This window comes from Rhipicephalus microplus, chromosome X (assembly GCF_043290135.1).
Source record: "Rhipicephalus microplus isolate Deutch F79 chromosome X, USDA_Rmic, whole genome shotgun sequence".
Classification (NCBI taxonomy): domain Eukaryota; kingdom Metazoa; phylum Arthropoda; class Arachnida; order Ixodida; family Ixodidae; genus Rhipicephalus; species Rhipicephalus microplus.
The window spans coordinates 388,770,393-388,793,642 of record NC_134710.1 but is presented as its reverse complement, the minus strand read 5'-3'; the positions used below and the strand labels follow the sequence as shown (position 1 = coordinate 388,793,642).

At 47.0% G+C, this 23,250-nt stretch overlaps 1 protein-coding gene across 13 annotated transcripts in view; it reads left to right on the top strand.

The window, feature by feature from the left end:
* mask (multiple ankyrin repeats single KH domain) overlaps nucleotides 1-23,250 on the top strand; it is a 340,851-nt gene that overhangs the window by 252,965 nt on the left and 64,636 nt on the right. For all 13 annotated transcript variants that reach the window (XM_075880102.1, XM_075880101.1, XM_075880092.1 and 10 more), the window contains 2 exons: nucleotides 1,631-2,231; nucleotides 19,890-20,282. In XM_075880102.1, coding sequence (XP_075736217.1) covers nucleotides 1,631-2,231; nucleotides 19,890-20,282 — 994 coding nt within the window. The remainder of the gene's footprint in view (nucleotides 1-1,630; nucleotides 2,232-19,889; nucleotides 20,283-23,250) is intronic.

Genomic DNA, 23,250 nt, shown 5'->3' with positions numbered 1-23,250 from the left:
GTTCATGATAGTGGTTGCTGTGGTGTTTAGTTCTTTTGCATTCGTTTACGTGCTCCATACATGCTGTAATCTCGAACTAAACCTATAAGTAGTCCATGGATGATGGGTACAATGGCGTTCACTTGTTTTTGTCTGTGGAAAGTATGGCAGTTTCACTTTTTGTAGTTTTGCTTTTGATTTTGCCTCTGAAATCAGTCATATATTGTTATTTGCTAATAATTGCCTGGGACTGCTCTTTTGTAGCATCTGAAAAAGCAGCAAACGGCCTTTTCGCAGTAAGGGCTGCACTTTTTTAATTTATCCCAACTGTTTTCCTTCTTAGAGGCTAACCGCAGTACAGCGTTGGCCTTGATATTTGGAAGGGGCAGGGCTGTTAGTCACAGGACACAGCACTGCTTGTTCAATTATTCGTGCATGCATACATCACAATTAAGTTGCTGGCAATCATTTAAACACTATGAAATTGCTGCAGCCCTACAAAATAAAAAAAACTGTGCCACTTTTTTTTTCACCGCTTCTACTCTTCAGTCTACGAATCTCCGAAATCTCAAGGTCGCCAGCATGGCAAATCCACATTTCAATCTTCAGAGTCTGTCATAGGATTTGACAAGCATGGCAAATGCCAATGTGCACTTTATGATTGTTTGCCGAGTGGGGCGGTTCAAAATGCTACTTCTATTGAAATAGCCGTTTTCATATTCACTCTGCGGGTTAAGAGAATGTAGAATGGTTTGTGCATTTTTGTAGATACTTTTTTTTACTGCTCCAAATCATGTCTATTGTGATGAAAAATGAATGTTTTTTCCCTGTAACCTGCTCTAAATTCGGGATTTTTGCACTCCAGAAGTAAGATTTTGCTGCTCTAAAAGTTGCTTTGAATTTCTATTTTGAATTTGAATTTCTATTTTGGCTGTTGCACCTCTGCATTTGGTGCTCCTTGTGCTCCTCCTAGTGCCACGTGAGCAGTAAGCCATGAGGAACGTCATGCTTGCACTCTCTCTTCTTCATATGGTGGTTTTGGGACGTTAAACCCCACGTATCAATCATTCAACTCTCTCTTCTTTCAAAACGCCATCCACTTCCAGTAGTTCTGTGCTCTTGAGTTGCCAGCTGTTGCTGCCCCGGCAAATACTTAAAAATGCTGTGGCAACTCACCAGCCTTATCATAATTGTCAGTTAAGAGTAACCAGTGCTTCTGTGCACATCAATAAATTTCAGGTACGCGGGTGAAGTCGAAGCCGAAATAAATGATCAACATCATAGTATTTGACTGAATATTTGGAGACATTGAATGTTTGCACAAGCTTGCTCAACTTCATTCTTGTTTCTCCCTTAGGAGTACAGTAAGTGTTGTTCGTTGCGTGTTAGAAACTAATGTTAGACAACTTTAAATAGCTAATCCTCAAATTGTGTTAAATTAATGTGGTCTGTTAGTGCTTTCCACTCACTGTCTTGTTCACCTGCAAAGTCTGGGCTACTTTAGTGGCACTGCTGCTTGATGAAGGCTTATTATGATTCAGAATGTCACTAGTGACCTGTCAGTCTGAGAAGAGTATCATTGGTTGTGTTGTTGCAGAAACCTGTATGTTGTTTGTAAGTGTTGGGCAATGTTGTCAATTGCTATGTGCAGGTCCCCCTGACCGTGGTGGTGGGCTACCCAATGTGCCTGGTCGACCCAAGACTAATGGAGCAGCAGTGTCTTCCTCATCCACTCCTAATAAGGTTCGCTTAAAAGGTGACGATGTACCACCCAGTGCAGCCCACGAGTCATCGAATAGCACTTCGTCCTCTCCCCCCAAGACCACGGCGTCTGTAGTCGCGGAGGGTAGTAGCAAGAATTCAAGGAAGAAAAAACAGGCAGCAGCCTCATCCACCATGGAGCGCCCTTCGGAGTCTGCACCAGCCCGGTTAAACCATGCCGCATCTCCTGCACCTGCGGCACTCAGTAAAAGTAGCAGCAGTGGTGGCGGCAAGCAGGCAAAGGCTGCCCAGACAACCCAAGCTATTCTCCAGCAGCCAGCATCTTCGTTGACTCGGTCACCTTTGGGATTGGGGCCACCTTCAATGATCCAAGGACACCGCCAGGTGCCTTTGGCTGGCAAGCAGCGTGGTGGCGAGTTGATGGTGAACGGTCTTGCCGATTGTGAGGACTTTTCGACTGTGGTGAAGGGGACCAAGCACCGGGGACAGGCTCATCATGCAGTCACTGACGGCTCCACCAAGAGCAGCACGTAAGCAATGCATGCTTCACAGGAACATTATACACAAGTGTGGCCACTTGCGTCTAATGTAATGTCCACTGTAAGGAGGCTGAACTGCAAAATGCAGTTGAGGCTCATTACAGTGGATTCACACACAACATGCAATCAGACATGGTGAACTAAGCTTGAAGTGCATAGCTCTTTAAGGGGATATGCGAGTCGAAAAATCGCGTTTTAGCGAAATTTCTCGTATTTCTGATTTTTGTTGCATTGTAATCTTCAAACCTTCTTCTTTCATCTGTGAAAATTTCAAAACTAAATTCGAACCGCAAAATGCAAAAAAATGCGTATGAAGGCATCGCGGTGGCTCAAAATTTCGTGAATTTGCGCCGATATTGGCCATCTTTGACTGCGCGCTGCTCCCCGTCGCAGTGCCGCCCACCATCGCGATCGGTTGGGAAAGTTGCGTCCGGCCTTCTGCTTACCGCTCCGACGACCGCCAGTTTCGTACGTGGGCAAAAAAAAAAATAAATAAAAAACGAGGCCTTTTTATCACGTGGTTTGAGCGGTTTGAAACGCGCGGCACCCTAAGCCGCATCGCCATTGGCTACCGAGTCATTGTCAGCTGTGTTGGTGGCGGCCATCGGCATTTGGTCCGTCTGCTTTTCTGCGCGTCTACGCATATTTCCGTGATGACAAGCCCGAAAAAGTGCAACGTGAGACCGCAGAAGTTTCGAACGAAGCATAAGTTCAAGGGAAGGCGGCGTGAAGCGCCCCGAACGACGGCGACGAACGAGAACGCGCCTACGTGTGCTAGGCCTGACGGCGGCATCGACGAGTGCGCAAGCGACAGTGGCTGGGATGAAGGGATTGACGCTGCGCTTTCTTTCGTCAGTGCTTCGGAAAAGATGCTCGGCTTCTTCGAAAAAGACGAAAGACAGCGCGATGAGGTTTGTGCAACAACAGTTTTGTGCGACACCGTCTTGCTGACGGCACTTGTGGCAGGTGCGGCATGCCCTGCTTGCGGTGTTCAAAAACTTGCCGTTCGGGAGCGGGCAGAAAAGCGCAAGGGACTTTCGTCGCTCCTCGAACTATATTGCGAAAACAGGGAATGCTCAGCGACTGTTCTTTCATGCTCCTATACGTCACTGCGTGTTACGGCGGACGGCAGCAGCCGAGTGAGCCAACGGTACGATAGTGGGAGCTCCCGAGGTAGTTTCGCTGTAAATGTGAAGGCGGTGGTGGCTGCACGCGCTGTTGGCATTGGGCATGAGCAATTGTCGAGATTTTGCTCCATTATTGGACTCCCAAAGCCAATGCACCACCGAGGATTTTTTTCGATAGCAAAGAAGGTGCACACCGCTGCCATGGCAGCTGTGAGTGAAAACTTGCGCGGATCCAGAGAGTTGACGAAAAAAGTAGCAGGCGAAACTGATGTGGCTGTTATGTTCGACGGCACTTGGCAGAAGAGGGGCCACAAAAGCCACAACGGGATTGGCGCAGTTATCTCCTTAGATAATGGCCTCTGCTTAGACTTCGAGGTCATATCAAATTACTGACTGACATGCAGTAGGCACAAGGATATGGGCCCAGACGAGAAAGTGTGGCAGGCATTCCATGGCCCAGTCTGTGAAAAAAATGCAGACTGTTCCTCCCATGCCATGGAAACGGAGGCTGCAATGCGCATTTGGCAAAGAACATTGACTTATGACACCCCACTGCATTTCATGACATTCTTGAGTGACGGTGACAGCAAAGCATATAGTGCAGTTGCAGAGTCAAAAGTCTATGGTGCTGTCAATATAGAAAAAGAAGACTGCACTAATCATGTGGCCAAGAGACTTGGCACCGCGCTACGGAAGCTGCATGTGCCATTACCACGAGGGCGGAAAATGAAAGAGCCAGCCATTCAGAAGCTCCAAACATACTATCAGATTGCCATAACAAGCAACAGGGGGAGTGTACGGGATATGTACACTGCAGTATGGGCTTCGTACTTCCACTCATGCTCTACTGACAATGCTGGCAGCCACAAGTTTTGCCCTGCAAGAACAGAGTCGTGGTGCAAACATCAACGCGCTGAAGCACTTGGTGAACCTGCACCACGCCACACACCTCTCCTGACAAAAGCACAGGGATTGGCTGTTTTGCCCATTTATAAGCGGCTAGCGGATGAGAAGCTCCTTGCTTGATGCATCAAGGGGAAAACCCAGAACGCATCGGAATCCCTGAACAGCAAAATTTGGCTACTTTGCCCCAAGACTAAGCTTGTCTCCCGAACGGTTGTCGAGACTGCCGCAGCTATGGCAATCCTGTGGTTCAACAAGGGTCATGCTACTTTCGAGCACATCCTGGAAGAGCTCAACATACTGCCATCTAGAGATCTAGTTACTTTCAGTGATTCCCGCGATGCGAGGCGCATCAAGAGAATGTCCGAGCGTCTGACAGCAGAAGCAAGGGCCCACCGTCGTCGTGGAGTGAAAAGGGCACGGCTAGAAGAGAGTGCTCGCAAGGACCGTGAGGGCACAACCTATGCTGCAGGACAGTTCTAGTAACTTGCAGTGATTTTCAAAGTTCTGTTGAACATTATGGCCAAAGATTATGCATTTCTAACAACTCTGTGATAAAAAAAAAGGTTTCAATTTTTCAAATGCGTTTTTCTCCTTTTGCAGTTTTGTGTGATCTGTGCTTCTTATACACGCTAGTTCGTATACTTAGAATTGTCATTTTTCATTTTCAGAATTGTCATTTCATTTTTCTATTTTATTATTGTTTTTCACCTTTTTACACACAAAATTTTTATAGTTTTTTGCACTTTGCAGTTCCAAAAGATCATAGTCAGCTATATCTGCATGCTTTATCTCAAATTTTTATAGGTCAGAATTGTTGCATAACAATGGCCATAATTTTGCAGTATCTGACCTGCAGAAAGAAAACCAAGCAATCTATATGAAAATAAATGACGTATTTGAAAAGAGGAGAAAAAACTCTATTAGCATGCCAATTTGTGTTAAATTCAGACTCTTACTAAAGAAAATCGTTTTTCGAGTAGCATCTCCTCTTAAGGGCCCTTCTTGTCGTTCATCCGTAGAGCTCGTGTGACGCGATCACACTCTAAATCGAGTGGTCAATGGACATAAGTTGGCAAAACCTTGGGAACTCACTCATAAAATACATTTCGCGCTCTGGACTTGCTCAGACTTGCCAAAACTTTCCTCTACCAGACTCGCTCAGACTCACACTCACGAAAATTTTCAACTGAACTCACTCGAACTCAGGCTCGCCAAATATTCACCCGGACTTTTCAGATTCACGACTTGGCCATTGTCTGAGCGAGTCCGAGTGGATTGACTGAATGAGTTCGCCCATAGAGTTTCAAAAAAAAAAAAAAAAACACTAGAGGGGACTCTGGTGCTGCAACTGTTCAGTGATTATAGGAATGGTGGGTAATATGTGGATTTGCCTAATCTTCATGCTTGCGGGCTTCAAGCGCACTTGTGGCTTTGTTTATTGCAGTGTTGATTTTGTTTGAGATAGAAGAACAAACCAATTTAAACTTCATTACCTAATTTGAGTTAGTGAGCCTACAAGTTGAAGGTGGTGAAGTGTAACTGCTGAACATTTGCTGATTTTTGTTTCATGACAAAGCAGACCCAGACCACACGAAGCCAAATGGAGCCAAAAGTACGGAGAATAGGAACATTTATGTATCACCAATAGCAAAAGCTTGCAGGACGTTGGATCCACAAACAAGTGTGAATATCTGCTACAGTCGAACACGGATATATTGAACCCACATGTATCGAATTTTCGGGTATATATAACTCTTAAGTTATCCCCTTGAAATTCCTTTCTAAGAGTATGGAAATTCGCACTTTTATATCAAACGGTATTGTTACTCGCCTTCGGATATATCGAACGTTGCACGAGCTGGAAGGTTTGCGTTCGCACTCGCTGCACCCTGATTGCATCAGGCGGCTCGGTGCGAGAGTCGGAAGGTGCACTTTGGCACTCACAGTGTCCGGCGACCTGTGCGCGGCACCGCGCCTCCACGAAAACCCGAAACGCTCGAAAAAGGAAAGGGAGAGAGGGCTCGGACTGCACTATCTCCAACTTGCAGAACGGCTTTCTTCTTTCTTTCTTTTTTTTTTTGTCATTTCTCTTACTCTTTCATGCTTTCTCTGCCGTCGGCTCGGAGAGCAGGAACGAAGGAGCTGACGTCCTCCTCCTTTCGCCTTTTATTTTATTTTTTCTTGGTGTTTTGAGAGTTTTGATCAGCCAAACATAGCTCGCGCCTTTTGCTGTTGCCCTAACAGGTGGCCATCGCCTCGCGAGTTGTCGCGTCGCCCACGTGCCGCCGCATGTGCAACATTTCTCTTTTGCGTGTGTGGTGTACAAAGCCACTGTGGACTCCTTGAATTGTCGACTTCTTGTGTAGCTATAACGAGCGTCAAGAAGAGCAAGACCCTTGACTTTGCGACGAAGTTGAAGGCTATTGAGGGTGTTGAAGTTGGCAAGAAATGTTTGATTGTCGCGGACGACTTTGGGATACCAGGGAGCACTTTTGAATACTCACCTTGTTGAAGAACAAAGCAGATATCAAGGTAAAGGCGGCAGAGCAGCGAACCTTGGGAGCCTGTTATGTGCGCACTCCTGCCCACGAGAGAATGTAGAAAAGGCACTCTATGCCGGTTTTTAGAAGTGTGCACGAAAAACAAGGTCCGACGCTGATGGCCAAAGCCAAATGGTTTGCCGCTGCACTCAGTGAAACAACTTTCCTGACAACATCGGGTGGCCTCGCCGATTTAAACGCCGCTACAACATCGTTGGCAAAACCATGTCTGGCTAAAGTGAAGCTGTCGGCAGCCAGGACATCCAGCAGTGAATGACGAAGGAGTGGCCGGAAATCTCCGCAAAGTTTTTTCCTGCGGAAATCTTCAACACCTGGCGAGACGTGAGACCGACACAGTGGTCAGGTACCTCCGCAGGGCGGGCTTCGTTCGAGACGGCGCAACTTGCAGAAACTAGTGAAGACGGCGACGAGCGCATAGACGACGCATTTCGCGAGTTGTTGTCCATCTTCACGGCAACAGTTCCACATGAAGTTGCTGCGATTTAGTGGAAGCGGACTGCAATGTCCAGGCCGTTGGGAGCCTTACTGACACGGACATACCGTAATTACTCGAATCTAACGCGCACCTTTTATCCGGTTAAGCGAGTCTATAAATTGCATGCGCGTTAGAATCGAGTACAAACAAAAAAATTACGGTCAATCTATTGCCATCGGCAAATCCAAAATGGCCGCCCCCTACGTGCGTCGGCATGGCGCGTCGGCCATTTCTGCCTATGTGTTTCCCATGTGCGGCACTTCGTATGTGTGCTGAGGAGTTCGTCATCTAATAGTGCATTAGCATCGACGGCGTGGAAGGGCCGACTCCAAAAACTCGAGTGCACCACGATGCCGCTTTTAAAAGAAAAGTCATCGCGTGTGCAGAAACAGACGTAAATCGGGCCGCATCGCAGTCGTTCGGAGTTCCCGAAACGTGCGTGCGGGACCGGCGGAAACAAAAGCAGAGGATTGTCGACAGCAAAGCTTCACGCAAAGGCTTCAGTGGACCACAGCAGGGTCTGTTTCCGCAAATTGAAGAGCTGCTCGGCGAGCATGTGCTTGAGCAGCGAGCGGCACAGCGGCCCGTGACGACAGAACTGCTCCAAGTGCGGGCTATGCAATTAGTCTTAGAAAAAGGTCTAATGCGGAGCCAGTTTAAAGCGAGCAGGTGCTGGCTAACTAACTTTATGAAGAGGAAAGGCTTTTCCCTCCGAAGGGGAACATGCATATGCGAAAAGCTTTGCGGAGGAGTACGATGAAAAGCTTCACAGTTTTCAGTGGTTCGTCCTAAACTTGCGGCGCAACAACGGCTACCTGCTTGGGCAAATCGGGAATGCCGATCAGACACCTCTTTACTTCGACATGCCTGGCACCACAACCGTCGAGAAGAAGGGGGCAAAGAAAGTTCGCGTGCTGACATCGGTCCACGGTAAAACTACAGTGACGGCAATGCTCTGTTACACGTCAGATGGGCACAAGCTTCGCTCGTACCTCATATATAAATGGAAGACGCTCCCGAAAGGAGTCGTTTTTTCGAGTGGTGTGATCGTGCGGGCCAGTGAGAAAAATGGGTGCGCGTTGCAATCGATCTTACGTTTTTTTTTTTTTTTTTTTCGCGATGGAAATCGGGTGCGCGTTACAATCGAGGGCGCGGTAGAATCGAGTAAATACGGTAGCAGCTGCAGTTGCAGGGAACCAGGATGCTCAGACCGACAGCTCATGGGACGAGGAGGATTGTCCGGATGAGGCGCTGACTATAGGCACGTACTCCACCACTGAAGTGGGGGCAGCGTTCGTCATTCGCCGTTGTATTGGCCACATAGAGGGAACCGGGCTGTCGCACCTAGACAGTCGTAATAAGATAAAAACTAGCATCTTCATATTCATTTCAAAAACGAAAAAGCAGGCCAAGATAAGCAATTTTTTTCACGCAAATAAATAATTTTGTTGCGGCTTCTATAAATGGCTTGCAAGTTTCGATCACAATATGGCTATGAAAAAGAGAAGAGTTCTACTGTTCCTAGACAGCTGTTCAGCTCACATGAAGCCACTGCCATTGAAAGCTGTTAAGCTTAAGTACTTCCCACCAGGCTGCACATCTGTGCTACAGCCCCTTTATCAAGGGTTTGTTTGTGCAGTCAACTTGTTCAACCCCTGCTGTTCAACATGCTGCAAAAGCATGAGACACTAATTAATGGGAGAACAGCGATTGAGATGTTAACAGGCTCATGGAACGATATTCAGAGAAGCATTGTGACAGGGTGGTTTCAAAAAGCCAGTTTTGATCTGCAGGAGAAAGATGAATAGGATATTGCAGACTGGACAGGAGAATAGGACTTGCAGTGTGCAGTTGAGACAGAATCATGGCCAATTATTCAAAGAAGATTTGGTGAGTCTGGCATTTTTCAGAATTTTATTGAGGCAGATAACAACCTTTCGGTAGATGAAGACCTGTCTGATGAAAGTTTCGTAAGAATGGTGTAAGAAGGGTAACAGGGAGAAGATACTGATACAGATGTATTGGACAGCGAGGACAGTACCCCGCCAATGACATCTGGTGAAGTAATGACAGTGCTGGGCAAAGTTCAGAAACACATACAGCTTTGGCCTAGCGGCCATGAAGCTGCCCCGCCGCGGTGGTCTAGTGGCTAAGGTACTCGGCTGCTGACCCGCAGGTCGCGGGTTCGAAACCCGGCTGCAGTGGCTGCATTTCCGAAGGAGGCGAGAATGTTGTAGGCCCGTGTGCTCAGATTTGGGTGCACGTTAAAAAGACCCCAGTTGGTCGAAATTTCTGGAGCCCTCCACTATGGCGTCTCTCATAATCATAAGGTGGTTTTGGGACGTTAAACCCCATATATCAATCAATTAGCGGCCATGAAGCTCTTGACCTTGTGAGCGGGCTGGAAGGAGCTGTGTTGAAAAATGGTATAGACGGAGCCCTAAAAAGAACAACCATAGAGAACTACTTTACAAGGGAAGTGGTTAAAAATCAAGCTGAAAAAAAATGTTTTGTAACCGTATATAGCCTTATTTCGTGCTTATTTTAGCAGTAGTGTGCCCACTATGAAATATGGACTGAATATTATATGAAAGAATGGTACCCTGCTTATAAGAGACCTCTCATATAAAAGACACAAACTGCTCCCTAGTACGTGTCTCTTTTAAAGGTATTAGCATTGCTGAAAGGCAAATACTGAACAGTTTTTAGCCCTGCTAATGTGTCAATTTACTCAAAACTAAGTAGCCCAGCTTTTTGCTTCACATTTATTTCACAACAGCAGCACTTATTTCCAGATGTCTGAAAAAATTTGGACTGAGCCAAGTGTGTCAGTTTTGTAGCCTTTCCTGTTCTTATAGAACATGCTGTAGAAGGTTCTGCTGTACAATAGAACATGCTGTAGAAGGTTCTGCTGTACAGCTTTCAGGGGATGTCGATGGCATCTTGCTCTATTGGTTGTAGGGCAGATGTCATGTTAGCTGTGAGAAACTCGTGCGCAATACCCTTCAGGTTTTATATTTTACGATGCCTTGTACTGTTATAAAATTTCAGCAAAATTGTTTTGCTTCTTAAGGGGAGACCCTAATCTTAAATGTGAGGATTTATTATTAGAGGTTTTAATGAAATTAGGTGTGTATATACGTTCTTTTCTCCTGTTTTCAAAGATGTAATTCGTTTTATTGTACCCTCAATTATTTCTCAGGTTATGAGGAAATAAATAACAAGAAATGAAGTATGGTTAGGTAATTTCTTAGGGGTCATTAAAGCACTTTTTCTCGATATTTTTTGGTTCAGTTTAAAATTCAGCTGTAGCCTAAGATCTGCCATATGGAGCTATGGTATTTATATTGATGCAGATGTACAATATTATAACATTTTCAACTGTGTTGATGCTTTATAATTTCGAAGCTTGATTAGCTCACATTGTTGTTCACGAAATTTAATATATTCAACTTAGCCATAGAAAAATACCTTAGCTCCACAGTTAGATTCATTACCTGGTCAGTGCTATAAATTTTATTAAAATTTGCTCGAAACAACATAACAAAAAGTTGTATAATGCTAGTTAGGCTGGCAAAAAAATGTGGAGAGAAAAATACACAGTGCAAATCAGGGCATATGGAAATGGAGGCCGCAGTCACTCTCTTTGAGCGCTCAATTTCCCGCCACGGCTTGCAATACACAGTCATGTTGTGTGATGGGGACAGTAGATCATTTCGTGCTGTTGAAGGCGCGACAGTTTATTGTTTCATACCGGTTCAAAAAGAGGACTGTATAAATCATGTCCAAAAACTAATGGGTACTGCACTACGCAATCTTGTTCAAAAGCATAAAGGTTCTGCTGAAACACTTGCCAAGACACACCTACAACTTCCTAGAAAATGTCCGTGATGCACTACTTCCAGTCTACAGCGACTTTGTGACAAGAGCTGCTAGAACGCTGCCAAAGAGGCAAGACAAAATGCAAACAAGGCACTCCATTCTGTTATATGGTCTCTCATGCCTAAAGAGAAGCATGCTTCACTCATACCTGTTGAGACTGCAGTTGCTGAGGTCGTGATGCGCTTCAATTCAGGAATGAAAAAACTTCAGCTAGAGCAAAACTCCATGAGCGAGCGACAGGCAGAAAAGAGCGATTCTCGTCGGATCATGGGTGCCAAGTGAAAGCGTTCAGCATCTTCCAGGTTCCCGTAACAAGCAAAACGGCGGCAACGACAAACGTGTGACAAAGACTACTGCCCTGGTGCTTTCTGAGGCATTTATATGCAAAAAGAAGCATTTTTGCTTGTATAGAATTGCTTGAATGTACAGAGCTTTGTTTTTTGTCATTTTCTCAGTTTCAGTTTTTTGGCCACATTTCATTCTTCTGATAAGCCCTTCTCAGCTTCGGTACGCCGGAATTCGATAATTTTGTTGTCTTGCTGAGAAGCTGGATGCTTAGTGAGTGCAAGAAAGTGTCATATGCATCTATAGGACACCATGAATTTTTATAAAAGATAAAATAGAAAAATTATCATTCCTTGATAATGGAAGGATGAACTTCATAACTTTTGTTGTAGGAAAGCTAGAGTCATGAAAGTTGCTTTTTGCACTCTTTGCTAATTGTAGAATGCATTGACATTTAATTCAGCAAGATCTATACTGCCAATTTACTGAAAATGTCAGATACCTGCCAAGTCTCCCGGATTGGCCGGGATACTTCCCGATTTGGACCGTTTCTTCCCTTTGTACAGTTGTCATGAAAATCTCCCGCAAATCAATATTTTGGTGCATGATCTAGCCATCTTCACAAAAAAGCAGCTCAATCTGTTCCAGGCTTTTCAAACCTACACCATTTTATTATGAATGAGTTCAAGAGGCGTTCATCTAAATGTACAGTAGAATCTCAGTAATGCGAAACCGCAGCAGATATGAATTCGTAAAATTCCTCAGCGAAATTTCACTATGTCTATAGGACCTAAATTCGAATGTTCCGAAAACATTTTCTAATCGCGGCGGGTGATACGAACTTTAGTACGGAAATCGTCGAACGAAGGCCGAGAGCAGCGCACTCGATAGTTCGGAAGTACGCATGCGACCGGCGCAGGCACTGCCTTCTACTGTGTGCGTGATTGTCGTTGCCACAACTGCTGTCGACGAAACCTTGGTCGCTTCTCACGCGATCATGTATATCTGACAGAGTCCCGAAAGTGCGCGTCCGTCCAACACTCAACCAGTCAAAGCAATGCTGCTTTCTGCAAACCCTGCGGACAAAACCGCGGCAGATGCGATCGTATACAGTATAAAACTACTTTGTTTTGAAGGGGCGTGCGCAGTTAAGCGCACTGCGCACGGGGATTGAAAAAGGAACTACCGTATTTACTCGATTCTACCGCGCCCTCGATTGTAACGCGCACCCGATTTCCACCGCGAAAAAAAAAAAAAAGTAAGACATCGATTGCAACGCGCACCCATTTTTCTCGCTGGCCCGCACGATCACACCACTCGAAAAAACGACTCCTTTCGGGAGCGTCTTTCATTTAAATATGAAGTACGGGCGAAGCTTGTGCCCATCTGACGTGTTACAGAGCATTGCCGTCACTGTAGTTTTATCGTGGACCAATGTCAGCACGCGAACTTGCTTCGCCCCCTTCTTCTCGACGGTTGTGGTGCCAGGCATGTCGAAGTAAAGAGGCGTCTGATCGGCATTCCCGATTTGCCCAAGCAGGTAGCCGTTGTTGCGCCGCAAGTTTAGAACGAACCTCTGAAAACTGCGAAGCTTTTCATCGTACTCCTCCGCAAAGCTTTTCGCATATGCATGTTCCCCTTCGGAGGGAAAAGCCTTTCCTCTTCATAAAGTTAGTTAGCCAGCACCTGCTCGCTTTAAACTGGCTCCGCATTAGACCTTTTTCTAAGACTAATTGCATAGCCCGCACTTAGAGCAGTTCTGCCGTCACGGGCCGCTGTGCTGCTCGCTGCTAAAGCACATACTCGCCGAGCAGCTCTTTAATTTGCGGAAACCGACCCTGCTGTGGTCCACTGAAGCCTTTGCGTAAAGCTTTGCTGTAGAAAATCTGCTTTTGTTTCCGCCGGTCCCGCACGCACGTTTCGGGAACTCCAAACGACCGCGATGCGGCCCGATTTCCGTCCGTTTCTGCACACGCAATGACTTTTCTTTTAAAAGCGGCATCGTGGTGCACTCGAGTTTTTGGAGTCGGCCATTCCACGCCGTCGATGCTAATGCACTATTAGATGACGAACTCCTCAGCACACATACGAAGTGCCGCACATGGGAAACACATAGGCAGAAATGGCCGACGCGCCATGCCGACGCACGTAGGGGGTGGCCATTTTAGATTTGCCGATGGCAATAGATTGGCCGTAATTTTTTTGTTCGTGCTCGATTCTAACGCGCATGCGATTTATGAACTCGCTTAACCGGAAAAAAGGTGCGCGTTAGATTCGAGTAATTACGGTACTTGCTATTAGGGAAGCTTTACTGCCTGACCCGACCCCCTTGCACCCGCAGTGGCATCAACTTGGCGATTGGCGACGTGACATAGCAAGCAGCTCGCCGATTGGTCTAAATCAGGTTTGAAAAAAAAAAAAAAACAGTAGTGAAGTCCACGCCAGTTCCTGTTCCCGCTCACAGTTGCGAAACTGCCCCTTGTTTCTTGACACTTCAGTGAAAGAACCAGCCTCGCAGTTGTCACGTGCACGTGTACACTGCTCGCTCAACTACAGCGCTTGTGCACACATACAACCCTACTTCGCCATTGACATGAGCAACACTGGTAAAAGGCGTTGCTCTGTCGTTCGCTGCAAATCGAACGACTGGGCAACACCTAACCTAACCTAACCTAACCTAACCTAACATTAGCACTGGGTGCCTCACGATGGGGCCCTGCGCGCTGCATGGCTGAAGTGAATCGGCCATCCAGCGATCAACTTGGCGATTGGCGACGTGACATAGCAAGCAGCTCGCCGATTGGTCTAAATCAGGTTTGAAAAAAAAAAAAAAACAGTAGTGAAGTCCACGCCAGTTCCTGTTCCCGCTCACAGTTGCGAAACTGCCCCTTGTTTCTTGACACTTCAGTGAAAGAACCAGCCTCGCAGTTGTCACGTGCACGTGTACACTGCTCGCTCAACTACAGCGCTTGTGCACACATACAACCCTACTTCGCCATTGACATGAGCAACACTGGTAAAAGGCGTTGCTCTGTCGTTCGCTGCAAATCGAACGACTGGGCAACACCTAACCTAACCTAACCTAACCTAACCTAACATTAGCACTGGGTGCCTCACGATGGGGCCCTGCGCGCTGCATGGCTGAAGTGAATCGGCCATCCAGCGACGTACGTCGGAGACCTGATCGTTTGTGGTTGGCACTTCGCACTGACGCTTACACGGTTGACCCGCGGCTGGTGCAACAAACGGTAAACAAACGACGACACTTCGTAGCAAGCGGAAGTGCGTTGCGACTGATTGAGTTCGTCAATGACGTCAATCGCCGACGTGGTGTCATGTTGCCGAAGTGGGCAGAGTCACGACGATGGGCTACGCCTTCCCCTTCATAGAAGGGAGAAGGGGTGTGAGGCCGCGGGAAAATTTGAAACCAGCTTAGACCGATATAGCACGTATTCGCAAAATTCTTGCGGCAGCATGTTCGCAAAGAAAAACTGCACATATCTTTTTTTAAAAATTTTTGAACCTCGGGAATTTTTACTGGCCCTTTAATAGTTGAGGATAACAGTGAAGGCACGACTGGGTAGGTTGAATTGAGTTCAAACACAAGAGCAGAGGTACAATGTTTTTTTTTTTTTTTTTTGTAGCCGTAAAAGGCACAAAACTTTCTCTGACTGTCGAGGTAAGCCGAAGCAAGTATATTGCACCAACTGCCACAAATGGGGACATGATTTCAAGGGCTGTCAGAAAAGTAATAGCATTTCGAAGTCAAATACATCTTATTTGATGTTACCCAAAAACGAGACTGGTTCACAACAATCCACGATTGATAGCGACGACTCGAACCAAGATGACAGTGTTACGGGCACAGTGAAGACGCAAACGCAATGTAACAAACGTCCCATGCCGGTGTTACCAGGTGAAGTGAATGGACAAATTATTAGAGTCCTAAGGGACACCTGAAGCAACACGTTAGTTGTACGCCAGTCATTTGTACCTGATGAAGCACTGACTGGCACTACCACTACGTTGTGGCTGGCTGATGGCAGCACCAGTGTTGTCCTTGAGGCGAAGATACGTATCAGATCTCCATACTTTTCGGGCACTGCCATTGTTAAGTGTATGACGTTGCCACTATACGAAGTCATAGTCGGAAACGTACCGGGTTCCGGTGATGCCAATTACCCCGGCGTTTCGTGAAAACTTTCTTCTCGGGATCAATTCAGTAAGAAAGACATTCATTCTGCAGACGAAGGGAACCGACCAAATTCTCTATTCGTTGGTGTCACAGGTCTCAAGAGTTTGCGAAGGGCTACACCTGCTAAACTCCCTGGGCAGATGTCTCGCAAAGATTTTTGCCAAGAACAAAAATAAGACCAGACATTTGACACCTGCAGAGCCAGAGTGGGCAAGAGGTTTGTTGGAAAAGGCTCAACATCATTTTCTTTCTTTGTCAAGAAGGGTATTCTTTACCGGCAGTACTTCCTGTCTTCTGGTAGGAGCATTCAAAAGGCCATAGATCCAAAGTCCCTGAGAGGTCAACTGTTACGTTTGGCTCATGAGAATGTCATGTGGGGTCATCAGGGTGTAAAAAAAAAAAAACGATAGAGTTCTGGACGCATTCTACTGTCCTGGAGTACAAAAAGATATCCGCAGATACGTCCAATCATGTGACGCCTGTCAAAGGACTTTCCCAAAAGGCAAGGTGGGCGAGGTACCTCTAGGTCGTATGCCGATGATCGACACCCCTTTTAAACGTGTGGTGGTCGACATCATTGGACCAATAACTTCAGCTTTGGCAAAAGGTTATCTGTATACTTTGACTCTTGTGGATTTCGACAGACGCTACCCTGATGCAGTGCCTTTGACAGCAATTGACTCAGCTGCAGTGGCCGAGGGACTTATAGAGATGTTTTCTCGCATTTGTTTCCCACGAGAAGTCTTATCTGATCAAGCATCGTGCTTTACCTCAAATGTAATGAAAGAGGTGGATGAAGTATTGGCTGTCAAGCATCTTAGCTTCACTTCTTACCATCCTATCTGCAACGGGATGGTAAAGAGGTTTAACTGAACACTCAAGGAAATGCTCTGTAATATGGTCCAGGAACAGCCCAAATGTTGGGATTGCTTGCTAGCACCTCTTTTGTTCGCTTATCGTGAAGCCTTACAGGCAAAAGCTCCGGGTTCTCACAGATTGAACTTGTTTATGGCCAGCATTTTCAAGTAACTCTGAGTATATTGAGAGAGCTTTGAATGGACGAACAGGGAAACGAAAAGCTTGAGACGACGTACGGATATGTCTTGGATCTAGGGGAACGGATTGAGAAGACACTCGAGCTAGGCTAGCAAGACAAAATCTGAGCCGTGCACAGGTGTTGCAAAAGAGGTATTACGACCGCCGCAGCAAGCAACGTCCACTGAAAGCTGGTGACCGTGCATTGATCTTGTTTCCCACAAGTAACAAGTTATTATTGCATTGGAAGAAACCGTTTCCAGTAAATAGTAAGAAAAATGATTATGACTACTGGCTAGACCTAGGACACAGCAGAAAACTTTTCCACGTTAATATGCTGAAGAAATATGAAGAATGCCGCCAAGAAGAACTTCCCCGGGCATCATCTTTTGCGGTCAGGGAGAAAAGGAAGTATGAGAAGCTGCTACCCAACTTTAAGATCTAAGACCAGATACGTTGCTATTTTAAAAAAGCACAGCGGTTCACTGAGAATATAGCAAGTTGGAGAAGAACACCACCATGGGCATGAAGACGAGAGAAGTGCTTCGATCGCTCAAGACAGTGTTGTTGTTCGGAGCCACAGTCAAGGCACTTGATCTTAAAAGGAAATTTTTCCTTCGGTCCGAGGCCTCTGAGTATTCTATGTGCGCTATTTTTTTCAAGAGAATAATTGCTTTCTTCAACCTGTGTCGTATGCCTGCCGTAAACTTTAGCCTCGCGAAAAAGATACTACGCACAGTCGAACGGCAATGCTTAGCGTTGGCTTGTATGTTTCGTACATTTGTTACGTATGTTTTGTACATGGACGACACTTAGTGATTGGTCGTGCACTGGACTGCAGTTTATTTTTATTTGAAAAACAAGCTTTTCAAAGGGGGGACTCTTGTAATGAGTGAAGTGCACGAGTGAATTGATTTTTAAAATTGGTGTGGCAAGATGACGAAGGCGGGCTACTGGCAATGTGTTACCTGCGCTAGCGCGGCGAACACTGGCGAATGAAAAAGAAAAACTTAAGAAAACTGAAGACCGAATCCAGAGCCACTGCACAGGAGAAGACTGAAGAAGAATCATGCGGGTGGTGGAAAGAGCACAGCTAAGGTGCGGTGTGCGAGCTCATCAGGCGCAGGTACCTGGGCAACAAGGCATCCACCTAGCCAGGTCGACAATTGGCAAGTTTCTGGCACGGCCTGGTTCTGATGTTCGAGCAGAAGACAGCGCCGCAGATGACGTCGCCTACTGGGAGCGGGAGCGAGCCGTCGGGCTACGGGCCCGAGCTTGTGCACTCCCACCACGGTGGCTTGCTTACTGGAGTGTTGATGGGCGTGAACCGCTGGTGGGCCGTATTTGTCTCTTTGCGCGTCCGGACTCCAATACAAGAACACTAATGGCTGTATACTCAAACTACTATTTAGAGTGGTATAGGGTTCCCCTCATTAACGAGAACTGTGTCGATATTCTGTCTGACTATGCTTGTCAGTTTACCTTTTGTTGATTCTATCATTCCCTTTTCGTTTTTTTTTGCGTGAGCAAATTTTTTTTTTCATGCAAATTAAACATTAATTTTCTTCTCTTGTCAGAGAATAGCGTTTCACTGCTAGCTCGACTGGCTTTATTTACCGAACCTGTCCCAGCCTTATCGCTCTCAAGCTTACCAAGCGATCGGCGCCACCGTCCTGGGCGGTGTCACGACGCCTCTGCGTCGAGCCTTAAAACAAGACAGCAAGGATGCCTGGCTCTCTGAGTCCAAAGAGATTAAAGAAGCTATTTACAGAAAATCAGATCACCCACGAGGCTTCTACACTCACTCGCTTTGGGCTTGGCCTACAATCAACGTGCTCTAAGCTTTGCTCACCCCAGGATGCAGCCCGCATGGCTCTCGTCCAAACCGAACAACGTTCTTGAAAACCAACCACAACAACAAAAAAACTCACTTGCTAGCAGAAAAAAAAAAAAAAAACTCAACGTGCCGACAAGTTTAAACACGATACAACCAATCTCCTCGCTCTCAACGAAGCACCCCGTCGACACTAGCAATGGAAGTGCCCCTAGGCCTACTCTTCTCCGACTCCAAAAAAAAAAAAAAAAAAAAAGAAGGTTGTTACGAACCGTGAACACTTTCGTCCGATACTCCAAGAGCTCCATGTTTGGCGCCAGTGTGGGGTCACAGCAGACGCGGTCTGAACGAAGCAAGCGAACCAACACATTTATTTAACTGCTTTTAGAACGACGATATCGTCAGCCGAATCAAAATACATAAATTGTGCTCAAACATGCTAAAGATCCTTACACAATATTACACCACACTCAACAACATGACAAACACAAGGCGGTGTCGCCAACGCCTGACTCACCACAAGGGCCCCCCGGCAGACGGGCCCACGGTGCCGTTTATCGGAGTCCCACTGCAAGAGATAACCGTTCATGCCAAACGCCACCAGCCAGAATAGACTCACTCAACTCTGTCATGCCACTACAAAGGCTTGCTGCTAGGGGTCACCGCCGGCGCTACCAATCTAACCATAATGATAGTGGTGATCAGCGCTCGCAAACATGTCACCTACCGCTCAATCGTTGTTACCCCGAAATAGGGCTTCTGCACGAGACTTGTGCGCCACGCGGTGGAAACAACTCTACAAGAGGTGTCACCACCCTCACACCTCTAGATATAGACCTTCAGGCTATTGTTTAGCCTGGGAACACTAGGTCAAGCTTAGGACACTGGATGTTGTCTAAGGCTTGATGTATGTGTTTGTAATGTCTGTTTCACTTCATGCAAAACGCTAGGTGGTGCTGACTTCAAGCATCGGTACCACGTGGTGGTTTTTACACTACCTAAACACATGTCGTTAACTCTGCGTGAGGAAAGAAGTTTCATATATCCGATATATCGAAGACACCAGAGTTTTTTTTTTTTTACTTAAATAAGGGTCCATGTTATTCAAGCTACAAGCCTAATAAACAAGTTTCCATGCCTTTTGCCTTACGTCCTTGAAAGCGCTAAAAATAGGCTGTGTAAAAAGACTATGCAGTGATTTAAACTACAAACACTCATTGCATATGAGGGCATTTGAAGAAAAAAAATTATTTTTCTTGCACTAGTTGGTAGTTTCAGTCTCTGCACTTTGCTTTTGCTGAGAGATGATTTTTGGCTAGGCTGTGACTGTAGCCCTTGCTTTCCTACAGGCTAGGTGAGCTCGCCCTGGATGTGTTGGACGCGTGTGGTGGACCTCGCAGTCCTGGCAGTGGCACAGGCCGGCCCTCTCCCGGCGTGGTCTCCTCGCCGAAGAAGAGTGGCTCTTCTGGCAGTGCCATCATGAATGCGTCTCCGTCTTCCACTGGCATGCTTGTGTCTTCTGTTGCCAGCTTGACATTGAGCTCCTCAAAGAGTCACCATCGGGGTGAGGAAGGCTGGAAAGAAGTTGTACGGCGTTCCAAGAAGGTGACTGTGCCCTCGGCGGCTATCAGCCGGGTGATCGGGCGCTGCGGTTGCAACATTAATGCTATCCGCGAGTCCTCTGGTGCCCACATTGAAGTAGAGAAGCAGAAGGGCCAGGGAGAGCGTACCATCTTGATCCGGCAAGTGCTCCTTTCTATTTTCTATGCATATTTACTTAAATGTCAAATCACTAGGGCTTTACCTTGGAGGCTCATTATTACATTAAGTGTCACGTAAAACCCAGCAAACGCCTTCAAAAATTGATGACTTCACAGTGTTTGGTGCGGGAATCTCGGGGATTAAGAGGCACTGGGTTATGCTCTATATGTGGCTTGCGTGAAAGGCATGCTTTGTTTATAAGCCGATACAGGGTGTGTACAGATCCTCGAACCCTCTGAAGACCTTTGATATGAAGAAGCACGCTTGCAAGGCCTGTAAATATTCTAGCATTGATTCCTCTGAAAATACTTAAATACTGTTAGTGGAGCTCATACGAAAAAAATACACACTACACTCTCCAGCCACTATCAAAGTTTCTAAAGCTACAATTTAAGAACTCTAAAATGACCCGATGTTTCTGGCCCGACTTGGTCCCTTCTAAAAAATAGCAAAATTTCGGGTATGAAGCATTTTTTGTACTTGCTGTTGAGCATGATGTACTTGAAAAAATCTGGCACTGTGGCCACAGACAGCCCGATCAAGCTTACTGCTTGGAGTTGTGGGGACGTCTAACTCCACTCACAACATAATTATACTTTAAGGGTGAAAACATCTGTCATGCAGACATACGAAAGGTAAGAGGCTGCATTGTGATTCGTTGCAAGGAATGAATCTCATAGCCTGCTGGCTCCTTTGAACTGCGGATGTACATTTTGCTTATCCGCGGTAACAGTCACCGTTGCTCTATGGGCTTGTGCTTGTTCCAACAGCTGACGCTACAGCAAGGTTCTTTCTGTTTCAGCTGCTATTTCCATCAATGGAAATGCTGTAGTAAGCTATGTCATGACATAATCACATTAGTGTAACATAAACACAAAAAAAGGGCAATTAAAGTAAAAAATAAAACTGCACAATTTGATTGTCTTCGCTTTGAAATCATGGTAGTCATCTCTCTCACCCGCAAAAGAAAAAAAAAACATAAGGCAGTTACAAATGCTGTGCAAATGCTTCTGGCAAAAGCTGCTTGCTGCTGCTGAATAATTGTTGCAAACTCACGCCTCCTCCCTGTGGGGATCTAAGGCGACCATTTCGTGGGTATTCCGCCGTACGGCCGCTCCTTTTCTGTGCTTTGATAGCGGCGCGTATCAATAGATGGCGCCACGCGCAGGCACGTCGCGTGTTCTCGGTGGTTGCGAAAATCGGCGAGGCCGAGTCATGTGCGCGCCGGAAAGGGTATCATGTTGGCAGTGTAGGGACCTCACTACTCACCGTAGCGGATGATCACCGCAGGCTCAGACTTCGCGAGCCACAGGGCTGCGTCTCCGTCACCTGCTCACGTGTAGTGCACTCAACTAACAAAGTGTGTAGCGTGGCACGGCAAAACAGACAGTGTTTGATTAACAGCAGTACACGAACACTTTATTGCCTTTGGCCGCACCCCGAACAACAGTACGTCCGCTCCCAGAATGCGGAGAACAAAGGCTCCCGCATGTGCACGTTCACAATAAGGGGAAATCGAGAGCATGTTGCAGCTGGCAATGGGGAGCTTTGGCACGCCGGTCGGGAAAAGATGCCTCGCGGCTATGCTGCTCACTCTCACGATGGCCACTGAGGCTGGTCGCGAGAATCGGGGCAAACCTCGTACACGTAGGCCTACGACTAGTGCGGCTCGGCGTGGTGCGACCACTTCAAACACCAGGCATCGCTGTCGGCTTAGCGTACGGTACCGAAGCTGGCACTCAAGTAAACATGCCTGCCGGGAATGCCTATTCGCGGGGCGCGTTTTGAGGGACCCGATCATCAGAGGTGTGTGTACGTGCGTGGTGCTTCTGTGCATCGACGCCAACTTAGGAAGGCACCGACCCCTACACCACCTTGGGCTCTGGAGGTGTTCGGTAATCCGCAGTCGTCAGGCAGCTCGGCTGTGCCCTGCTCCCTGCCGTCACTGAGAAGCTCTGCTGGCCTTTCCATTACGGCTCCTGCGCAAGGCCAGCTGTTGCAGACTCTGTGCATGACCCTCTACCAACACCAGGACGCCTCGCAGCCAGTTGGTTTGGCAACCATGATTTCAGCAGAAGGGCCGGCTGTTGCAGCGAGGTCCATCCGAACCACCACCGATGCGGCGTTCGTCACATGAGGGCCTCAACCAGTCCTCTCACCTTGCACTCCCCGCAGGGGCGCCTGCGCAAGTAGGCGTTTGGTGTGTAGCGACACCACGGACCCGAGCTAACGGGGGAGTTTCTACTCCCTCCCACACCTAGCCGTGCGTGGCTTTGCCGTGTCTGGGGAAAAGGGGATCCTGGGGGTTTAGCCGACGCTGGGTGATTGGACCGTTAAGGCCCCCCGGCAGAGGCAACACACTGCTTTGGCCCCGGCTTCACGTAGACGGCACCACTGGGCTGACCCACCCAGGGGAAATCGGCAGTCGCCTTTTCCTATCTCTCTTTCTCCCTACATCTTCGTCTTTTGTTCTCACTTTACATCTTTCCTGTTCTCTCCTCTCTTCAATTTACTTCTGTTTTTCCTGGCGGCAAGGGTTAACCTTGTGTGGCTATCCAAACTAGGGGAAACCATATTGGGTTATAGTAACTGCGTACTGCTGGCGTTGCGCAGACATGCCCACATGCTCTGCCACGTCCCCTTGTTGGACTCCGTGGTGGGTGGTAGGCGCCGTTACCGAAAAATACACATTTTCCCATGGGATCCTCGACTCCCTCTCTAACTGATCGTGCCTCGAAAAGGGTACGCACCGACGCAACTTCACTACTTTGGCCGAAAAACAGAGAAACTTTCCCAAAATACCATGTCCTCCACTGCGAACAATCATCTACAAAAGCTAGAGCGATCTCGCCCTTCCTTGTGGCCAAGTGTTTGAGAGAGACCATTGGAACCGGCTATAAGGCCACGAAGATGGCAAGTGGAGATCTGCTTCTCGAATTAAAAGACAAG